Source organism: Alexandromys fortis, unplaced genomic scaffold, assembly GCF_014885135.2.
Source record: "Alexandromys fortis isolate MF-2015 unplaced genomic scaffold, M_Fortis_MF-2015_v1.1 scaffold_4, whole genome shotgun sequence".
Taxonomy (NCBI): Eukaryota; Metazoa; Chordata; class Mammalia; order Rodentia; family Cricetidae; genus Alexandromys; species Alexandromys fortis.
In genome coordinates, this window is record NW_026067944.1 from 22,709,508 (window position 1) to 22,727,748 (window position 18,241).

An 18,241-nucleotide genomic window follows, 5' to 3' on the forward strand; every position below is an offset into this window, starting at 1 on the left:
CTCTCCTGAGTACAACACACACCAAACAATGTCAGATTTCTTAGATGTGTTTGAGGTGCTAATGCCCCTGTTTAGTGCTTTTCTTTCTTCCTAGATGAAATTGACAGTTCTTCAATGTCAGATGAAGACAGAAAAGAGATCGTAAACATTCAGACCTGGATAAACAAGCCAGACATCAAGCATCATTTTCCCTGCAAAGAAGTCAAAGAAAGTGGACATATGTTTCCCAGGTACTTTTGAAAATGTCTTTAGAAATAAACTCGAATTGGGCGAAGTTGATATAAAAGTAATAGCAAGGGACTCTTACTCAAGTGCGAAAACACATAACTTCCTACTGTCGACTTGATTTAGGTGTCTCGGTTTTTAAAGTTTTTAAGTAACCTGTAGTTTGAAAATTCTGAGACAAAACATTGAGTACATTGAACGCCTCTCCTGGATATGCCGGCTTTTGGCCTCCCTTCAGGGTCCCATAAATGTAACACACACTCAGGTCAGGAAGAAGCAACTCCCCAAACGTATTTTTATGTAATTCTAAAGTCATTACTTCATCTGAATGTTATTCAGTTGATGTTGCCCAACACTGAGACCCTGGAATTTTCAGTGTTCCCAAGTTGACTTGGCTAGTCTCCTTACTCTTCTGGGGCCACCCTGCATTGTCCGCCACTGCTCTGCTCATCCAGTGTATGTTCGGACATTACCTTCTCCCTGCAGACTTTGCAGTTAGCTCGCAAAGTGCTTCACAGTCTAGGCACGGCTGAGAGTTTGCCTTATTATTATGATAAAAGTGAGCTTTTGGGGTTTGCTGGTTTTGGTTTTTGTTTTTCAATCTATGCCCATTTTGTCTTTAGGATTTAGTTGCAGAATATTACAAATATATAATATATACCCAAATATATATATATACCCAAAAATTGCCTAGTGGCTTTTGATATTAGGCTATAGTGTGTAGTCAGAGAATACTTTGGGAATAGATAATTCTGTTAAAAATCTTGAGAATGGCAGGATAGTCCATTTGAGTTAAAAATTATTTATATATATTGTACTGGACTTTTAACTATAAAACTCGTAAATAGTTGTGGTATTATTGATTAACAACAATTTTGCATGAACTTAAAAATATGTAGCTTGTTTGTAGAATAGCTTCATAGATAACTCAGAAATAAGTTCAAGAAAGTTGAATTTCCTTATAATTGGAGCTGTTGAAATAACATGACTGCTTTGAATCACATTCATTTAAACCTTCTGTTTTTCAAGTCACCTGTTGGTTACTGCAACACATATGTACTGCTTACGGGAGATTCTTTCTCGGAAAGGACTGGCTTACATCCAGTCCCGACAAGCACTAAATTCTGTAGTTAAAATTACCTCCAAAAAAAAACATCCTGAGCTGATTACCTTCAAGTATGGAAACAGCAGTGCTTCTGGGATAGAAATCCTGGCTATTGAAAGGTAAGTTTTTTTTTTATAAGATCTGAATGAATACAAGTCATTAAACAGTTTCCTTCTTGATTTTGGTGAGTGGGTGTTGGAATAGGACCCTGAAGCCCTCCCCTTTAGGGACAGTACCCTTTGTTGTCTTCTTCCTAATACTTGTTCATATTTGGCTTCAACTTTGGTGCATGATTTCACTAATGCTGTAGCAAATTTCAAAAACTTGTTGGCACCAGGATCCTTAAAAATAATCTAGAGGTTGAGAGAGATGGCCGAGCAGATGAAGGCACTTGTTGCCAAGCCTGGCAACTGAGTGAAATCCCTGAGATCTACATGGTAGAGGGAGAGAACCAACTCTCCTGACCTCCACTTAACACTGCATGGCATGAGCACCCCCCATACACAAAATAAGTAAGTGTAACATAAAAATAAAACAATAAGAAATAAGGCAATGGTACACACTCTGCTCTGGGCTTGAGGCCTAGAGCTCAGGTCCCAGCACCCAGAAGCCATGTCCAGCAGTTCACAGATGCTGTACCTCCGCCTGCAGGACATCTCGTACCCTCTTCTGTTTCTGCGTACACAGACACACACATGCACACATGTCTACCCACGTGTGTATACACACATGCACATACATAAATTGACTACTTTTAGTAAACGTGCTATACAAGTGCTACACTATGTTCTGATTTCCAGTGAACTAGATTGGTCCTAGAATGCTAAGTTGGTATTTTATTTTCATTAGCTTACATCATCAAAATGTAAGCTGAGGTGGTTTGAATCTGTTTTAGACAGCTTAATTTGCTTAAGGTCAGAGTCGTCATTTTCTTTGGAATTGAAAGTCATCAAATTGTAACTGATTAAATTACATCTTAGGGCTTAGGGCTTCTATTGCTGTGAAGAGACACCATGACCATGACAACTCTTATAAGGAAAACATTTAATTGGGATAGCTTACAATTTCAGAGGTTTAGCCCATTATCTTCACAGAAGGACATAGTGGCACAGGCAGACATGGTGCTGGAGAAGGAACTGAGAGTTCTACCTCTTGATCTGCAGGCAACAGGAAGTAAACTGCGACACTGGGAGTAGCTTGAGCATAGGAGTTCTCAAAGCCCACCCCCATAGTGACACACTTCCTCCAACAAGGGCTTACCTACTCCAACAAGGGCACTCCTTTTGTTCACCATTTTCCTTCAAATCACCACAGCAAGTGTAATATTTTACCTATGTTCCATTTGGACATTATATATACTTATTGGCAGTTCAGAGATTCTTATATGAAAAACCATATCACTTTGACTTTTAGATTTTCAAATAACGTTTTGCTTATCTGTTGAGGCAAGTTTGTGGGAGTACACAGGAGGGCATCTCTGCAAGCATCGGGGATCAAGGCAAGCTCCTCATCAGAGGTGACCTCTCAGCAGACCCTGAAGCGGAGGTGCTGTATTAATACATAGCTGTGTCTTTTCTCCCATAGGTATTTGATTCCGAATGCAGGAGATGCTACCAGAGCCATAAAGCAGCAGATCATGAAAGTGTTGGACGCTTTGGAAAGCTAATGTAAAAGAAAGCTATTTAAGTGAAATTAAGGCAACCAAGAGAAACATGAAAATATATTTCCTGACTCAATACCCTCAGAGACCTTTCATTTGCTCATGGGGTGCCTGAGTAGAGGGGTCAAAGGCAAATTACTGTAATCAATCTTGGGATGGGTACACTTTTTTAAAAATTTCTTTTGCATCTTTGGTTTTATAAGATGATTTATTATAAAGGTCAGTTATTAAATGACTTTGAAGTAACTGGCCTTGTGCCCTACGGATCGGGGCACAGAATGCAGTTCTGTTTTGAAGAGCTGTTTTAAGAGGCATGCATCCTTTTCAGGTTTGGAAACAGCCGTACACATCCATATTTGCAATGTCTTCACTGAAATTTAGAGAGTTAATTGCGACATTGGGTCTTGCTACAAAGAGCAATATGGGAAAATTAAAAGTATAGAGGAATGATTAACTGACTGTTTCTATTCTTAAAAAGACTGAAGTCTGCTTCATGGAATGGATGGAGATCATAGCCAGCTCAAAACAGAGCCCATAGCTCTATAAGCCCTGCAGCCTCAGTCTCGCTTCTCCACGCCAGTGGGGATTATTTGGTGACTAATTGCCTCACAGACTCTAATCTCCTTCCCAGTGGTTGCTAAGAAACAGTTAACAGGATCAGAAGTAAGTAGGCATGTTAAGGTTCAGATTAGCATTTGGGGACAAGATTGTATCTGTAAAAATGTCATTGGCCTTTATTACTTGGTCCATTTGGTCCAGGATATTTCAGTTTATGTCATGAGATGAACATCCGTGACCACAGTGACGTCCAGTTAAAAGACAGATAATCAGCGAGCCATAGAAATTTCGGTGTTTTTCTATCACTCTCTAAATATTTTCTTTTGATTTTTGTCTTCTCAGTAAAATTTCAGTAGTTGGAACTATTTGTATTCTTTATCCCGGCACAGCTGGGGCAGCTGTTTTGCCGCTTGCTCAGATTCATCTCTGTGGCCCATATCAGTCACATGCGATGAGGGATCCAGAAACAGCTTTGGGACCATGGGATGATTTTCATAAAATCTGTTTGAAAAATAGTAACTATAACCTGCCATGTTATAAAATGTAATAGATGCTCTCTAAGGGGTTGGTTGATAGAAATATCCAGATGTGCCCCACTAGTAGCCAGTTATTTTAATTTGCTTAATGGAAATCAAGTGAAATAAAGATAACACAATTAAAAACTTTATCCTAATATCTAAATATGAACAATTTATTTGAGTGGTTGAAGACATTTGCATGAAATTGCACCTGTGCAGTACTTGATATTCATAACACTCCCCCAACTGTTGTATTGCAGTTTTCCGTTTTCTTGACACCCTCTTTGAAATGTCCTGAAGTCTCATTTTTCAACCATCTCAGCTGTGGGACTTTTTTCATAATATTAATGTAAAGATGTTTGTGTTACTGTTTATAAATCACACCTGTAAATAAACTGATACAGTTTGCTCAAAACTTCTGTTCTCAAGGCCGTTTTTATTTGTGTCTTATGTGCAGATTAAACATTTCTGCTATATTCCTATTTCCGTTCATGTCCCCTGGGTATTTTAAAACTAATAACATTATTTGGGTACTGGGGTTAAAAAAAAAGAAGACAGAGGCAGGAGGATCCCTCGAGCTCAGGAAGTGATGGCCCTGCACCCTTTCCTCCTCTCTTTACTGGGACAGATCAGTAGATCTAAAGGGACTATGGCCAGTTTGGCCTTGGTGGATGTTGCTCTGGCAGACCTTGTCCTTCTCCCCCATTCCTGCTTTGCTAAAAAAAAAAAAAAAAAAAGTTAGATTACATTCCTAAAATGGCCACTTCCTCCTCATGAGGCTAATTTGACTACCAAGGTTCAGCACTTCAAGTACTGAAATTCACCAATCAAAAGCCCCCTCTGGCTCACCTCATTAACATGCCAAATTAAAATTAAACATCTCACCCTAACACAGGCTTTTCCCTTGTATTTTTACAAACTGCCATTCATCTGGGCACCACATCTGTCTCCTCTACCCAGAGGCAGTCCTTTGTCCCTCTGGAACAAATACTCCTGCCCCCTTTCCCTTGTTCTCTTTCCCTTCTCCCTCATCCTCTGTCTCTGGTGTTTCACTCTTATTCCCTGCCCTCTGTCCCTCTGGCCCAAATAAATCTCCTTGTGCAGAGAACTTGGCCTTGGGGTTACTAAGCTGATACTTTCCCTTTAAAGATCCATCTCTGTAGACCTGGCTTTCTCTGGAATAGTTGTCATGGCTAACCAGGTCAATGCATTTTCTAGTGCAAGATGGAGATGGGGTGAATGTTATATCGGATGAAATAAGGCAATACTGCAACCCACTCACACACACCTTCTTCCAGCTCATAATTCTTTACCTGTCTTCCATAGTGTCTCCAGGTTCTTAACAGAGATGTAAAAGATGATTCTGTGAGCCCTTTGAGATATGATGTGGGTGCTGGGAACTAAACTGGAGCAGTAAGTGCTCTTAACCACTGAGCCATCTCTCCAACCCATGCATTGACCCTTTTAAACAGCTGTTTCTGGTTCGTTCTTTTCCCCCAGAGATACCACACCCCAAAGTTTGTAAAAGCTCAGCCCCCACTGGATGCTCTTTGGCCAAGTTTTCTTTAGGGGGATTTGATCTTCAGGCTTTCTGTTGTTTCTGTCTTGTCCCAGCTCCATAATCCTCTTGCTTCCACGCTCTGCAAATGTGACAAGGCACGTACTTTGCCCCTGACCACTGGAAACATTAGAAAGCGGTGTAGCTGGATGAGGTACACTACTCAGTCCCTGCATTCAGAAGCTGGAGCATGAGGAGAAAGAGTCAAGGCGGCTCTAAGGTACATAGTAAATTAAAAGGCCTGGGTTACAGGAGACCCTGTCTGAAAAGCAGAAGAGCCCCAAAAAAATGGAAACAAACAGAGATGGGGCTGGAGAGAAGGCTCAGCGGTTAAGAGCACTGACTGTACTTCCAGAGGTCCTGAGTTCAATTTCCCAGCAACTACATAGTGGCTCACAACCATCTATGATAAGATCTGGTGCCCTCTTTAGGCCTGCAGGCCGAACAACTGTACACAAATAAATCTTAAGAACCCCTGTGTGGTGATATTAAAAAAAAAACAGCGAATTAAATAATAAATACAAACGTCAAGTCTTAGAATACCGCCTAGCACCAACTCTCCATCTCTTCCGGCTCCTTGGAGCAAGCTTCTAAAGTCCAGTTAGCTTAAACCAACCAGGTGCACCTCCTTAAGCCTGACAGCAGGTAGCAGTCATTACCTCGGCCACTGCTGTGATCCAACCTGAAATTTCAGTTCTTTTTGCCACATAAAGAGTCTTTCTACCCAAAAGGGACCACTCCTTAACCATTTATGGCCCAGCACTATAATGTAGGCCCCTCCTCTTTGCCCTAGGTTCTGGAGGTCCTATTTAAAGAATTTCTAATTATATCTTTCTTTTTGATGTATTCTAGCGCAAAGAGTGAGCCATTTTTAGTGCAGAGCCGAGATGTAGTTCAGCGGTAGACAGGTGCTGAACATGTTCAAGCCCGGTCCTTACCAGCCTAACAACAGAGCCCAAAACAACAGCAAAGCCAAACACCTAGGGCACCAAACTCAACGAGGCCCCGCCCCTGGCCCAGCTCTTGGCCACGCCCCTTCTGCACGCTGCTCAGCCCCGCCTCCCACGCTCGGCCAAGGGATTGACTGGTCGCCTCCCGTCCGTCGCTCCTGGTGCTCCGAAGAAGAGCTATGGCTAGTAAGTGGCTCGCGGCCTAGTCGTCGAGCTCCCCGCAGGAGCCGAGGCTTCGGTGCGGCGGTGCAGAAGAGCCGGCTGGGCCCTCGCGTCCCCCGGCCCGCCTGAGCCACCGGCACTCGGGTGTCCTCGGCTCGGAGCCGGGGCTGCTCGGGGAAGCCCGGGGTAGTGAGGCCGCGAGCCGTGCGAGCACAGGCCTCCGGGCCAGGCGTCCTGCCCCGTGGGAGCCCAGAGCTGTGGGGTGGGTGATGCTTTCAGATTTAGTGGCCCGAATTCCTTCGCCTAGCAGGATGGCTAGTCGCATCTCAGTTCACAGTTCATATGTTAGCTTCATGAGCCACTGAGTCCAGTGACTTGGTGCAGACTTCCCACTGCTGTGTTTATTGGTGCCATGACCCGGCGTGCTCATTTAAATGTGGTTCCCACATTGGGCCCTTCACTCGCGGTGTTTTGCGTCCCTCCCCTTGGGTCATCGTTCTTGAAAATTTATGAAGATTATTAGGGCTGCCAGGGACCTCCAAAGCCATTATCGCTCCTTGAGAAAGTGAAGCAATAAGTGGAGGACCCCAGTGGAGGGTTTTCCCTGCTCCAGCCTGCAGAGGGCGCTTTCCACCAGCCCCAAGCCTGGCTGGGGCCCTTGTCCCTAGAGTGACTTGTGGGAGAGTGGACGATAGAAGCAAAACCGAAGTGAGTTGTAGCCTCCCTTCAGAAGCATAGACAGCCAGCTTCCTAGGTTTAGGAAGACCTCAGTGACTTTGTGTGAACTGTGGTTGTCACAGCTCAAGGTGTGTTAACCTGAAAGTAATGGCGGGTTTTGGTTTCTTTTAATTCAGATCTGGCACTGTTCAGCAAGAGATATTCAGGGCTAAATGTAGCTTCTAACCATATATATTTAGGATAAATAAAAAAAAATGAGAGATCGTAGTTTTTATACTTTAAACGATCATTTTGGCCTTCATCAGAAGCCAGGTTTTGTCAGTGTGATCTGTCCTTTAGATTTTCAGTAGTTGTGACGATCAGAACCATGTCCAAACATTGCCAGACGCCCTGTTTGAGAATCCTGGGTCTGGCTGAACAAAGTGGGCAGATCTGATGACCGTCTCCTTCTGTCTTTGTCCTCAGCTTTTCGATTGGCCCTCATCCAGCTTCACGTTTCTGCCATTAAATCAGATAACGTTTCCCGGGCTTGTAGCCTAGTACGGGAGGCAGCAAAACAAGGTGCCAAAGTAGTCTCCCTGCCCGTAAGTATGGGGACAGCCGGCCTTTTTTAGGAGCTGTGGACCTGCCTCAGTGGTGTTTGCCAGCGGTGGTGGTGGTCCTCGTGTGCCCCAGCTCCAACCATGTCTTGTTCTGTGTGTGTCTCCTCTGTCACAAAGACGAGCAGAGATCTTTATCCTGAGATGTCTAACATTGTTACAGTTAGAACAGGATCACCTACTATGTTCAGATGAGGAAAACAAGGTTTGAGGAAATGATCTAAAGATAACACTTTCAGGGCCTGTATGCCGACTTTGTTCCTTACATAGTTAAAGCTTTCTGTCGTCATGTTTAAGGTCAGACCATGTTGTTTTGGCATTGTTTTGAAAAATTGTTTTGGCTTTAGTTGAAGATTGTATCCAATTTGGTGGTCAGTACAGGGTCAGCTTTGGAGTTCCTGGATAAGCAGTAATCTTTAACAAAGGGAATCTTGTTAATTGTGTGTGTGTGTGTGCACGCCCTGAGAGACCAGAAGTCAGTCTTTGATGTCATTCTGTAGGACCAATTCAGTTCTCCCTCCCTCCCTCCCGCCCGCCCTCCTTCCTCCCTTTTTTCGTTTCTTTGTGTAGCCTTGGCTGTCCTGAACTCTCTCTGTAGATCACACTGGCCTTGAACTCAGAGATCCACCTGCCTCTGCCTCCTGAGTGCTGGGATTAAAGGTGTCAGAGAACTGTTGAAGGCAGACGCACGTTATGTGTGTGTGTGTGTGTGTGTGTGTGTGTGTGTGTGTGTGTTGTTGTTGTCTTTCTTGGTGTCTGTGACCTAGTCCTGTCTTTGTTTCATCCTCATCCACTTTTCCCGTCCGTAAGGGACACCAAGGATCAAAGGATAGCGCCAAAGCGGGATTAGGGACAGCTTGGTGCAGTTACTGAAGCCGCTGCACTTCTGTGGCTTTCCGAACTTTTTATGCATAAGTTTTGTTGCTTTATGTAATCAGTATAATTTTGAACTCCAGAATTCATCTCAGTATTCAAAATCACTGAATAGACCTGATTTATAGTGTGCCTGGATGCCCAGGAACTGGCCAGGGTCACTAGAATGATTTCTTTCCTCTGTCCTCCCTGGGGGTAATTAATTGCCTGTCTGCCTTTGATTGTACGTTGTTTAGCCCTAGGCCTTTTCCTGATTGTGTTTTAACTGGCTCACACCGGACAAGAGTTGGAAGCTCCGCGTTTCCACTTTCCACAGAATTTTAAACGCTTTGCCCCTTTTCTCCTCTAACACTAACCCAGGAGTGCTTTAATTCTCCGTATGGAACAAACTACTTTCCAGAATACGCAGAGAAGATTCCTGGCGAGTCCACCCAGAAGCTTGCGGAAGCAGCAAAGGAGAATGGCATTTATCTCATCGGAGGTAACTTCTTCCCTGTGGTGTAACATGTAAACAGTAAAAGCATTAGGGTGACGTTTGTTACATCTAAACTAACACATTTCAGCCCTTGGAAAGCAGAGGCAGAAGGATGGTAAATTCAAGATCAGCTAGGGATACACTTCAGGATGCACTAAAGTGTGAAAACTGCAAGTTCAGCATGGTTATGAGCAGAATTCCCCCACTTAGATTAATCTCCTCGACCAGAGATGGCTGTACTTCAACGGGGAGTTAAGTTAGTTATGTATGCAAGAGTCCTAGTAGACAGCATAGGAAGAATCACACCGACCCGGTCCTGATGAGTTCCCCTGTAAACAGAATGCCTAGAAACGGTGTGGCCAGAGAGACCTCACCTCTGTTCTGTGTGCTGATTCAGGGTAATTGAACAGGTGGTGTCAGCGCACAGGTGTGTGTGGAATCGGTTCTGTGATGCGGAAAGGCTTGGGTCTTAACTTTATCCTGGGGCCTCAGGATTCAGTGCTGTTGAAAGATGATGAATTTGAGCAATGGGGCGCTCCTGATTTTGCTCTGACGTTACATATTAACTGTTGCACAATGCCGTGGTTGAATTTCAGGGGCAGTTTGGTTATTTTTTAAACCGTCCTCTGACATCTGGCCTAATTATAGATTATCAATAATTTGGAGTTTAATCCCCGAAAGAATATCAAGGGGGAAAAGAATGCTTAGTTACTGGACCCAAATGCCTGTTTCCTAGGTGTTTACTTAGTATCACAAAGCTATTGGCCTGTTCCTTTTTGTTACCGTTTGGCGTGACTATGTATTTCTCTCGAGGAAAGGCTCCATCCCTGAAGAGGATGCTGGGAAGCTGTATAACACCTGTGCTGTGTTTGGGCCTGATGGGAGTTTATTGGTAAAGCACAGGAAGGTCAGTAGAGGGTGCACAAATCTTATCACCTTTCATTTTCTGTTTCTTGCTAGGATGTAGAAATTATAATTCATCTTTAGACTACTGGTTTATATGTAGCAACGTTGCTGAACTTACTCATCAGTGTTCCTCATTTAATTTCGATTATATAATCTGAGAAAAACAGCTCCATCCTCTCTTTCCCCTGCTTCCATATTTCGGTCCTTCTTCTTGTTGCTTCATGTGGGATCTCAGGAATACCGTTAAATAATAGGTGTGCTTTTCTCATTTCCCACACCGGGGTGCACACGTTCGCCATTGTGCCCCGAATATGATGGTTGTTTTAGGGTTGTTTAGTATGACTATTAGATGAGAAGAGTCCTGCTGTCTTGTTTTTTTAAAGTCATGGTTGTTGGAGACGTTCACCAGTTACAGGCTGGAGGTCCCTCAGTGCTGGAGTGCTTTCGTAGCCTGGGTGAGGCTTGGCAACAGTTCAGTCACTGTCTGCCACCTCCCCTCAGCGTAAGTTTACTAACACCACTCAGCAGACATCCTTGGGGTCCTATGCCTGTTCCTTTTGCTAATGTAATGAATTACATCAGTTGATTTTCTGATATCAAGCCACATTTGCTCTGCTGGGGAAAAGCTCATTTTAGCCAGGTGATGGTGGCGCACGCCTTTAATCCCAGATCTTGGGAGGCAGAGGCAGGCGGATCTCTGAGTTTGAGGCCAGCCTGGTCTATAGAGCAAGTTCCAGGACAACCAGGACTACACAGAGAAACCTTGTCTTGGGGAGGACAAAAACAAAAAAGACTTTATTTGGAGGAGATGCATTACTGACTTTGCTTTGTAAAGTTTTACCTGGATCTTATTTTTGTTTTCAGACAAAATCTTTCTTTGTAACTAGGCTGGCTTTAAATTAAATTAAATTAAAGTGGTCCAGACTGGCCTCAAACTTGTGGCAATCCCCATGTCTGAGCATCCTTAGTTCTAGGATAAGTTCTTAGTTATAGTATGTGCCATCATCCCGCTTACCTGTTTTTAAATGCTGCTCATTCTTTTTGTTTTCTTTGTCGTTGGTGTTTTGTTTTGTTTTGTTTTGTTTTGATACAGGGTCTCTACATAGCCCTGGCTATTTTTGTAGACCAGGCTGGCCTCAAACTTACAGACATACAGCTGTCTCTGCCTCCCAAATGTCTTTTCCTCTTTTGCCAGTTTTGTCAGTTTAATTCTGATTCTGGGAAATCTTCCTTAGCCTTTAGAGTGAGTAAGAGCAACACATTACAGCCCATGAGGAGCCTGCACAGCTTCCGCAGCTGCGGAAAGCAGGTTACAAACCAGACACCATTTCCCCATTCCCTGTAAATAGAGTAGTATAGAATAGTAAGATCGGAAACCTCTTCCTTCCGAGACTGGAAACAAGAGGATTTAATGCTATTATTTAACTACAAGATTACTTAAACTTATTATTTAATACCATGCCTGAAATCTCACACAGCAATAAGATGGGGCTTGGATGTCAGGCAGCTGGTAGGGCAGTGTGGGCAGACTGGGAGATGTTTGTATTGTCAGTCTTGAGTATTTCCATATCTGAGCCGCTGCTGCAGGGAGGCCTGTGGAAAGGGGTAATAACCAATCGATTATGTATGATGCAGATCCATCTGTTTGACATCGATGTTCCTGGGAAAATTACATTTCAAGAATCTAAAACATTGAGTCCTGGTGATAGTCTCTCCACATTTGATACTCGTACGTACCACATAAATTTGCCTCTTCTAGTAGTAATCCCAGAAAAGAGCAAGTACTTTTCCTTTTATGTCTGTCCCCAACTCTTTCCTATTGCTTTACTAGAAGTTCAGAATGGAGGAAAGCAAACAGTCTAGAAAGTTTGAACAGAATGGAAACCCATTTTGACATGATACTTCTCTTCCATTGGGTTACGGCTGCCTGACCATAGCATCCAGAGTGTTCTTGTTGGGCCACGATTGATACACCCTACTTAGATAATGTGGATTACTCACAAGGAACTTCCCACAGCTGGCCTGAGATGATGTCCCAGTAGGGTTGAACATACAAATGGTCTCTGTGTAGGAGTCCTGTGTTTCTTCCCCTGTCAGTGTTCTGTGATCAGAGGTTTACCCTGCTGCCCCATGCTACAGGAGACTCACTTCTCATGTGTGCATCTTCTGTTTGGAAACAGCTTACTGCAGAGTGGGCCTGGGCATCTGCTACGATATGCGCTTTGCCGAGCTGGCACAGATCTACGCGCAGAGAGGTGAGACAATACTACACACGGTTAGGAAGCTCCTGGGAGGTCTGATTCTGGGATCCTGTGGCAAGAAGGGAGCCCTTAACAGAAAATTGCCCAAAAAAGAAAATCACAGAACATTTGGACAAATGCCCAAAATCTCAGATGTAGAGTGTTAATGTATTCATGGCCAGCTCTTCACACCAGTTTGCTAAACAGACTTCCGCTGACGATATGGTTTGAGGGGGCGTGACCTCATACACTGGGTAGCTAAGGCAGAAGCTTGCTCCCGAATATCCTCTCTGCACTTTGAATCTCTCCTATCACTGTGTTGTTATGTGGAGCCCACTGGAAATGGAGCAGTGGTCTGTGCTCTCTCGGATTTCAGTACTCAATGAGCCAAGTCAGGAGACCCGAGTTCTGGTTCTCACTTCTTGCCCTTAGTCGGCACAGCACTTTGATCAATCATTTTCCCTCTCTGAAGAGGTGTGGGTTCTAGATCACTCCGAACTGCTCCGAGGGAGGATTAAGGAGAAACTTACAAAGCACGTCTCAGAGTGTGCAGCACTTCCCAGTAGCCTGGGGGTTACTAGGCTGAAACCGTTGGCACCTAACTAAGTGCCTTGGTCTGGATGATCCGAGAGCTGCTTAGCAGATGAGGTGTGTGCGTTCTGGGCTTCACAGCGTCTGGAGCTGTATTGTTCCAGTCAGTCGGAAGATCACGTCACACAGTTCTCCACTATGTGGTGCTGACCTTTTGGTGTTGAGCAACATGTTGATTACAGCTCTACTTTTTAAAACAGAAGGCACAAGTTCTGACGTCAGTCATCATCTTAGTTTTCTCCCGGCTGTACTTTATAGGAATAGCTCTATACTTCAGAGCCGTATTTGGCTCTTTTACAGACTGACCTCTTTCTGTATATGGAAAGGTTTGTTTGGCTCTGCTGGATAAGGAATAAAGGGAGGGACCAGAGTCCTCAAGTGTTCACCATTGCTTTTTGTCTTTCACGCCTGGAGGCTGTCAGCTCTTGGTGTACCCTGGAGCATTCAATTTGACCACTGGACCAGCCCACTGGGAGTTGCTCCAGCGAGCCCGGTAAGAAAGGACTCAAGCATCTCACTGCTGATGGAAGTATCAGCCTTAAATGCAATTCTGCCCTTGACACAGCCAGCCCTGGCATCCAAATGCCGGGCGATGGTGGCGCACGCCTTTAATCCCAGCACTCGGGAGGCAGAGGCAGGCGGATCTCTGTGAGTTCGAGACCAGCCTGGTCTACAGAGCTAGTTCCAGGACAGGCTCCAAAGCCACAGAGAAACCCTGTCTTGAAAAACCAAAAAAAAAAAAAATGCACTTAGAACAGGTGAATCTTCAGAGAGCTCTGCTGGGTACCAACTCCAATGCCATTAGCAGTGCCCTCAAGAGATGCTAGGGTTAAAGGGCCATGGCACCATCATCATTCCTGGCTTATAAGATCAGTTTTAGATTGTACATGTGCCTTTTTCTCTTTTCCTTTGTGTTTGTGTATGTGCGTGTGCACACGTGTGTGCCTGGACTATTTCACCAGCCTTGTGACCTCCAGTTCCATGCATTTGCAATGGCTAATGCCATTCTGTTGTACATAGGTCAGCTAAGACACAGGGTATTCCTATTTCTTGGCTGTGGTGAATAGCCCAGCATACTGGGGTTCAGATGGTTTCTTTTCATGTGCTGTTCTGTTTTGCTTGGATTTATAACTTTTAGTAGGATTTCCGGAGCACATGTTGTCTTTAACTTTGGGGGAAACTAGTGTTTCCACAATGGCTGTACTAACTCACAGTCCCACCAGTGGCTTTCTTCCCCACACTCTCTCCGGGATTTATTACCCTTAGGCTTCTTGATATGAGCCATTGGAACTAGAGTGAGGCATGGTCACCGTGGTTTTGAGTTGCGTTTGCCTGATGGCTAGTGATAGTGAGCATTTAAAATATTTATGTTGGCCATTTGTGTTTGTCAGCTGTCTATCATGGTGACGTAGGATGGGAAGTTTATCTTGGTTCTACGTGCAGAGGTTTCATTTCACACTTGGCTAGAGTGTCGTGGAGGCCTTTTTTTCCCAGGCAGAAAAAAAAGAGGCAGGGCTGGAGTCCACATGCTTTTCAAGGGCCTCTCACTTCCTATAAGTTACACACCTCCCTTCCCAGCTGTGGGCTGAGGTCAGATGGCCCTGTGGTGGACATTCAGGCTCCGAATTTTAACACCATTTGTGGGCTTCTTTTTAATACCTAGTTAGCTCTGTTGCTCTCCCAGTAAGTAGCCCAGGCTGACTTAGCTTCAGCCTCCCGACTAGTGGCATTAGACATGCTTCACCATGCTTTGATTTTTTTTTTTTTTTTTTTTTTTTTGCCATTTTCAGACTGGGTTATCTTGTGATATTGTTAAGAGTTGTTATTACGTATTTGTATATATTTCTTCATTCTAGAGGGTTTCTTTCCATTCTTGGTACCTTCATTTGCTGTATAGAAGCATCTTCTTTTGACATAATCTCATGTGCCTAGTTTTGTGTTTGTGTCTTATTCCCCAAAATTATTGCTCATTCTAAGGTCCAGAAGCCTTTTCCTGTGTTTTCTGCTAGTGTTTTTTTGTTTGTCTTTTTTAAAAAATAACTGCATACACTTGGGTAGAAACATATTGCAGGTCTACAATGTGTAAGGTATTTGCTTTCTGTCTGCTGAATACAGGGCTGTTGATAATCAGGTGTACGTGGCTACAGCCTCTCCTGCCCGGGATGACAAAGCCTCGTATGTGGCCTGGGGACACAGCACTGTTGTGGATCCTTGGTGAGTGTGTTTTAGGCTGAGCTCAGCTGGAAGTTGAACGATGACACAGGATCCCCTCCCCTGCAACTGCTGTCACTTGTACACATACTCCACCGGGTATGAGGGAGGCTCTCACTTGCCCTCCACGTGAGAAAGAAACCATCCTGCTTGCCAGATCGAGTCCTTGGCCTTTGTCCCCTTCTGCTTGTCTTGGCAGCAGCAGTGGGGTAGGCAGTTGGTTTAGTAAGAGATTCCAGAATTCTTAGTTAGCTTTTAGCTAAAATTTAGGCTGAATGACTGGTCTTACGATAGGAATGAGAAACTAGGCAAAAACATCACTCCCCATGTAATGATTAGACAGGAATGAGGTAAAGCAATGACTCTCAATCTGTGAGTCTCGATGCTTTTACAGGGTCTCATATCAGATACCCTGTATGCCAGATATTTACATTATTAATGATTCCTAACAGGAGTAAAATTACAATTATGAAATAGCAACAAAAAAGTTTTATGGCTGGGGGTCACCATAACATAAGGAACCATATTAAGGGGCTGCAACATTAGGAAGGTTGAGAACCATTGGGTTAGAGGAAACTAATGGTCTGTCCCCTGTGAACATTATATGAACATAACACACCTGCCCATTAGCACGGTTGTTTCCCCATGGACAACTCACATGGTCGGTAACTGCAGGTGTAAGATTACAGTGTATGTTTAGACATAGGATTTCGCCGGTGGTGGTGGCGCACGCCTTTAATCCCAGGACTTGGGAGGCAGAGGCAGGCCTGGTCTACAAGAGCTAGTTCCAGGACAGGCTCCAAAACCACAGAGAAACCCTGTCTCGAAAAACCAAAATAAAAAATAGACATAGGATTTCAACTCACATGTGACCTTACTACAACTCTGGATGTCAAAAGCTGGCTTTAGTCTATGGTACTTCTGTGTATGTACTCACACACGAAAGCAGTTCTGCAATTTCAGAATAGATAGACCAGTCAGCAAAGCAAGAGTTTAAGTATCCCCAGGGGGTCCCAGAGGATTCTCCCAGTGTGCTGTGTAGAGGCTTTGCACAATATGACTGACGACTGATTCTCTGAAGTTGCACACACCAGGGTTTAAGGGCATTGGAGAACTGGGTCAGATTGGCTTCTGTCGTGTTCCTGTCTAGATGCTGGTGACAGCTCTACAACCAGTTCTCCTGTGTTCTACCCTTTAATTTCTTCTGAAGGGTTTTGGTGCCCCAGGCCTATGCCAACAGTGAGGTGATAGATGCCGGGAGTTACATAGAGAAAGAACTTTGAATTTGGCAGGGCAGGTAGGTGGGAGTTAGAACAAAGGACTTAACCAAATGACATTAATGTATTGGTAGTTCACCCTTTCCAGGAGTTTGTGGCTATCTGGTAAGTACAGTCAGTGATCCCAGGTGGTTTGTTATGACATAATATTTTGCAAATAAATCGTTTCTCTAGATGTGTTTTTGAGCCCCTGAGCTGGGCCAAAAGGCTGGATACTGGGAATAGTTTTCAGGATTAGCCTTCCCCTGGTCTTTTGAAGGGCTGTTGTTCCTGCTAGCATATAGACCCTTACCACTTTCTTTGGTGGAGGGAGGGGGTTTCAAGACAGGGTTTCTCAGAAGCTCTTGGAACCTGTTCTGGACTAGCTCTTGCAGGCTGCCCCAAACTCAGAGATCTGCCTGCCTCTGCCTCCTGAGTGCTAGGATTAAAGGCATGTGCCACCATCTGGCCTACCCTTACCACTTTTGTGGGCTAGTCTTTCCCTCCAATCTGAAACCGAAACTCATTAGTATAGGAAGTCAGGGATCTCAGCCACAGGGTAGAGGTGCTAGTACAGTGGTTTCTCAATGTTCCTAATACTGAGACTTAATTCCTCATGTTGTGGTGACCCAACCATAAAATCATTTTCATTACTACTTAATAACTAATTATATCTGTTTTCCTATTGTCTTAGGTAACCCTTGGGCTAACGACCTACCTATAGGTTGAGAACCCTAGTAGACCAGGCCCAGCCACACTGCTGTCAGGTGTGGCAGCAGCTGGGAGGGCAAGAGGAACTGATGGAGACCCTCCTTGGCAGTTCCTGTTGGTTACTGGTAGCTCTTCTCCCACTTATAATCATAGACTAGTTATTGTTTTCTAGCAGTGCAGTTTATTAAATACATTCCATACTTTCCTCACTAAGCCTCACAGGGCTCTTTATTTCCACAGGATGTGCCTGCCACAAGTTCACCATATAATAGACCCTGAATTCATACTGTTTTCTTGTTTTAGATCTTAGAATCTCTTGTTAGACAGAGGAAAATATTGAGAACTTCATTATCAGCTGGTGTCTGAATCTCAATCTATTCTCAATCTCCTCCAGGGGACAGGTCCTAACCAAAGCTGGCACTGAGGAAATGATCCTGTACTCAGACATAGGTAAGACCTGCACAGCTGTGGTCCAGGTTTCTGGTGTCTCCACAGCTGAGGCCACACGCTGCAGCTGGTTCTGAGGGACGAGCTCTGGGGCTGTCTCCCTGGGCTTTCTTTGAATTGACTCCAAGACCAATGCCAGGTCAACAGCATCCAGACAAGGCCAATGTTGCTGATTCACTTTTTAGTTTGCCGAAGAAATCTCATTGATTAGTAACCAGTTCATCATGCATGTTCCTGTTTTTGCAGACCTGAAGAGGCTGGCTGAAGTTCGGCAGCAAATCCCCATTTCAAAACAGAAAAGAGCAGACCTTTATGCAGTGGAGGCAAAGAAGCCCTGAAGTTTGTGCCTAAAATGTCTCTATGCTCATATACACTATACGATGATCAACTTTACTAAATCTTTTTTTTGGACAGTGCTGGGAATTGATCCCAGTCTTACACATGTTAATTCTTTCACTGATATGTATCAGAACCTCCTCATTGAATTAAAATTTTTCTTTATCTGCTTGGTAACAATA

At 44.1% G+C, this 18,241-nt stretch overlaps 2 protein-coding genes across 4 annotated transcripts in view; both read left to right on the forward strand.

Annotated features, from left to right (window-relative positions):
* The window catches only part of Tbc1d23 (TBC1 domain family member 23), a 55,195-nt gene extending 50,720 nt beyond the window's left edge, over positions 1–4,475 (forward strand). For all 3 annotated transcript variants that reach the window (XM_050148849.1, XM_050148850.1, XM_050148851.1), the window contains 3 exons: positions 95–230; positions 1,255–1,449; positions 2,915–4,475. In XM_050148849.1, the coding sequence (XP_050004806.1) occupies positions 95–230; positions 1,255–1,449; positions 2,915–2,996 (413 nt within the window). In that variant the 3' untranslated portion in view covers positions 2,997–4,475. The remainder of the gene's footprint in view (positions 1–94; positions 231–1,254; positions 1,450–2,914) is intronic.
* A 2,161-nt stretch (positions 4,476–6,636) lies between these two features.
* Positions 6,637–18,241, forward strand: Nit2 (nitrilase family member 2). The gene is made up of 10 exons (XM_050148705.1): positions 6,637–6,760; positions 7,880–7,998; positions 9,247–9,367; positions 10,180–10,268; positions 11,903–11,996; positions 12,448–12,522; positions 13,513–13,591; positions 15,214–15,312; positions 17,671–17,726; positions 17,970–18,241. Exons 1-10 carry the CDS (start codon positions 6,754–6,756, stop codon positions 18,059–18,061), a joined length of 831 nt encoding a protein of 276 aa, XP_050004662.1. The 5' UTR covers positions 6,637–6,753; the 3' UTR covers positions 18,062–18,241.

What these genes read in the sequence shown, in the direction of transcription:
- Nit2 (XM_050148705.1), top strand. An exon ending in TGGCATTTATCTCATCGGAG is followed by an intron (nt 9,368 to 10,179) that starts GTAACTTCTTCC and finishes TCTCGAGGAAAG; the next exon opens with GCTCCATCCCTGAAGAGGAT. An exon ending in GATCCTGTACTCAGACATAG is followed by an intron (nt 17,727 to 17,969) that starts GTAAGACCTGCA and finishes CTGTTTTTGCAG; the next exon opens with ACCTGAAGAGGCTGGCTGAA.